At 35.8% G+C, this 3,298-nt stretch overlaps 1 protein-coding gene across 1 annotated transcript; it reads left to right on the top strand.

Annotated features, from left to right (window-relative positions):
* The first annotated feature begins 1,659 nt into the window (after positions 1-1,659).
* On the top strand, positions 1,660-3,060 carry LOC149831382 (uncharacterized). Its single transcript, XM_090012042.1, has 2 exons — positions 1,660-1,932; positions 2,761-3,060. Exons 1-2 carry the CDS (start codon positions 1,711-1,713, stop codon positions 2,845-2,847), a joined length of 309 nt encoding a protein of 102 aa, XP_089868168.1. The 5' UTR covers positions 1,660-1,710; the 3' UTR covers positions 2,848-3,060.
* The last annotated feature ends 238 nt before the right edge of the window (positions 3,061-3,298 follow it).

Below are 3,298 nucleotides of genomic sequence, written 5' to 3'. Positions count from 1 at the left end.
AGAAAGTCAAACTAGTGACGAGGAAGAATTCTCAAGCTAGTGAGCAAAATCTTATACTACAAACCTCTATTTAAATGCATTGTAATACTTGATGTGAGTTGTATTGCAATACTTGGTGTGAATGATTAAAAATTTTATTTCAATGTATTGTAATACTTGATACGAATGATTCGAATGCATTGTAATACTTGATGTGAATGATTTCAATTATCTGAATGTATTATAATTTATGCAATTAACGAATGATTTGAATTAGTGCAATACTTGATGTCAATGATTTGAATTATTTGAATGCATTGCAATGCTTGATGTGAATGACTTGAATGCATTGTAATACTTGATGTGAATTATTTGAATGTATTGTATGACATATGTTATTTGTTAGAATATGGTTCGTGGAGGTTATAGTGGTCGCTCATCCAGTAGTAGCCAGGCTCAACATTCATCTTCACGGGCTCCTGTGATAGGTATATCATATAACTAATTAGATGCTTGATTAGTTTAAATGCACATTCTGAGAACTTGGTGTGTATTTTTTTACAGATGATGTTGCGCCTGTACACGACCCACCTACACCAGTTGATCGCACAAGTCAACAGCCAACACAGGAAACAGGGTCTTCTCAGGCTGGCACAAGAAGACTCATTCGAATAGTGTATATCGATAATCGACCGTAAGTATTTTGTTTTCAATTATTGCATATCTTTTAAATATTTTATATTGATATTTACTGTGTAACAATTCATGTGCAGCACGAGGTTTGAGCCACAAGAAGTAGTACGGGAGATTAGAAATTCACTTCTTCAACATCTACCAGGACCAGTTGCTCAATGGAAAGAGTACCCAAAGGAGGTATTAGACAGATTGTGGTCCTCATTCATGGTATACAGTTGTTCCTCATAGTTAATGTGTTTCATATTTAATTTATTTAAGCAATGTCTACTAACTTTCTGAAAATATTTGTAGGCTTCGAATCGCTTTGCAACTACGGTGGAAGAAAATGATGCAAGGAAGGTGTGGCAGAAGGTGGCTGCCAATCGATTTGCAGACATGCTGCACACTATGAAGACTGCAGCAAAAAAAGCATCTGGCGTAGTAGATGATCCATTACTGTGGAAGGGCCATGGTCCTATTACTATCAGGAGAGATTACTGGGATGAAATGTGCGATATGTGGGCGGGAGATGCATTTAAAAATCGCTCTGCGAAGGCTTCACAAAATCGATCGAAGATGCCCGAAGCCCATCTACACACAGGTAGATCTAAGACATTTGGGAGCCACCTAAAGAAAATGGTAACTCATCAATATATAATATTAATTTTATAAGTATAGTTGCAAATTTGTGTACTAAATCTTTTGTCATTTAACTTCGCAGGAAGCAGAAAAAGGAGGCAGTGTACCATATAAGGATGTGTTTGTAGAAACACATAAACGGAAGACCACGGGAGTCTTCGTATCAAAGAAGGCGAGAACGACAACGGTATGTATTAATTCTATTAATAATCATTGCAATATATATGCAAGTCATCATAATGTTATCATTAATTATTAATGAATACTTTAAACATTATTTTGTAGGAGGCATATGAGCAACAAATGGTAGAGCGATATGGCGAAGACGCTACTCAGCATCCATCATTTGATCCTACAGCATGGGTGACTGCAGCAGGTGAACCCAAAAAAGGTCGCGTGTTCGGGTTTGGGAGTAATATGAACACTTCACCAGTTATTGGTTCTTCCAGTTACGGCTCACCAACTTCTTGCGCCGACATAAGCTCCAAGCAGCCGACTATTCTTTCCGGTGATGATGTACGCGAGATCATTAATGAATCACTGAATAACTACTTCAAATACACCGTCGCCCCCTTTCTCCGAAATGAGATCAAGGCCGCTGTTCAGGATAGGGGATCTTCGATTCCAGGTCCCTCTCAGGTATAATCACATATATAGTTTTTTTGACTGTCTTAAAGCACATCTGAGCATGGTAGAATCACATATAGAGTTTTTCTAGATGCCTTAGAACACATATGAACATGCTATAATCACATATTCAATTTTTTTACTGCCTTAGCACACATATGAGCATGATAGAATCACATATATATATATATATATTTAACTTTTTGTCTGTCTTAGAGCACATATGAGCATGATAGAATCACATATAAAGTTTTTTTGATTGCATTAGAACACATAAGCATGCTATAATCACATATTCAGTTTTTTTACTGCCTAAGAACACATATGAGCATATTATAATCACATATTCTGTTTTTTGACTGCCTTAGCACACATATGAACATGCTATAATAACATATAGAGTTTTTTAACTGCCTTAGAACACATATGAACATGTTATATATCATTTATGATAGAATCACATATAAAATTTTTGGCTTTGCCTGCCTTAGAGCACATATGAGCATGCTATATTCACATATTCAATTTTTTTACTGCCTTAGCACACATACGAGCATGATCGAATCACATATATAGTTTTTTGCCTGCCTTAAAGCACATCTGAGCATGGTAGAATCACATATAGAGTTTTTTTATATGCCTTAGAACACATATGAACATGCTATAATCACATATTCAATTTTTTGACTGCCTTAGCACACATATGAGCATGATAGAATCACATATAGAGTTTTTTTATTGCCTTAGATCACACATGAGCACATGATAGAATCACATATAGTGTGTAATTTATTTCATTATATTTTGTTTATCAATACTGACTGTTCTTTTCTTGTGTAGGCTGCTAGCGATAATCAGGGTAGTGGAGCTGAAGGGACAGATAAAGACAATGAACAAGAAGACGCACAAAATCTTGGCGATGATTAGAGGACTCTGTTGAAGAAGTTCTATTTTTTTTATTTTTCCTAATTGTAATTGTTGAATTGTAAATAATTAAACTTCTTAGTTTTAAGGTGGAACGATTAATTATTATAGATACTTGTTATATGAATTTTTTTGTGTGGTTTGTTTTTTATTTACAGGAAATATAAATTGTACAGGAAATATAAATTGTACAGTTCTCGGTAATTAATTTTTAAATAATTTTTTTTTGATTTTTTTTCGTTTTTGCGACGGATTAGCAACGGATGATTCCGTCGCTATTCATATTAATCTAGCGACGGCTTAGCGACGGAATTAAATCCGTCGCCACGCCGTGGTCGCCGTTTAGTACCGGCGGATTGGCGACGGAATATAGCGCTCGTTATTCCGTCGCAATTAGCGACGGACTTGGCGACGGAATTATTCCGTCGCCAGTTAGCGTCGAAATATTCGCGAC

The sequence above is a fragment of the Nuphar pumila genome, chromosome 7 (genome assembly GCF_984573655.1).
Source record: "Nuphar pumila chromosome 7, dmNupPumi1.hap1.1, whole genome shotgun sequence".
Lineage (NCBI taxonomy): Eukaryota > Viridiplantae > Streptophyta > Magnoliopsida > Nymphaeales > Nymphaeaceae > Nuphar > Nuphar pumila.
The sequence above is the reverse complement of the archived record's forward strand: the minus strand, read 5'-3'. Positions and strand labels throughout refer to the sequence as shown.

What these genes read in the sequence shown, in the direction of transcription:
- LOC149831382 (XM_090012042.1), top strand. Translation starts at nt 1,711, where the DNA reads ATGAACACTTCACCAGTTATTGGTTCTTCCAGTTACGGCTCACCAACT. An exon ending in CGATTCCAGGTCCCTCTCAG is followed by an intron (nt 1,933 to 2,760) that starts GTATAATCACAT and finishes TTTCTTGTGTAG; the next exon opens with GCTGCTAGCGATAATCAGGG.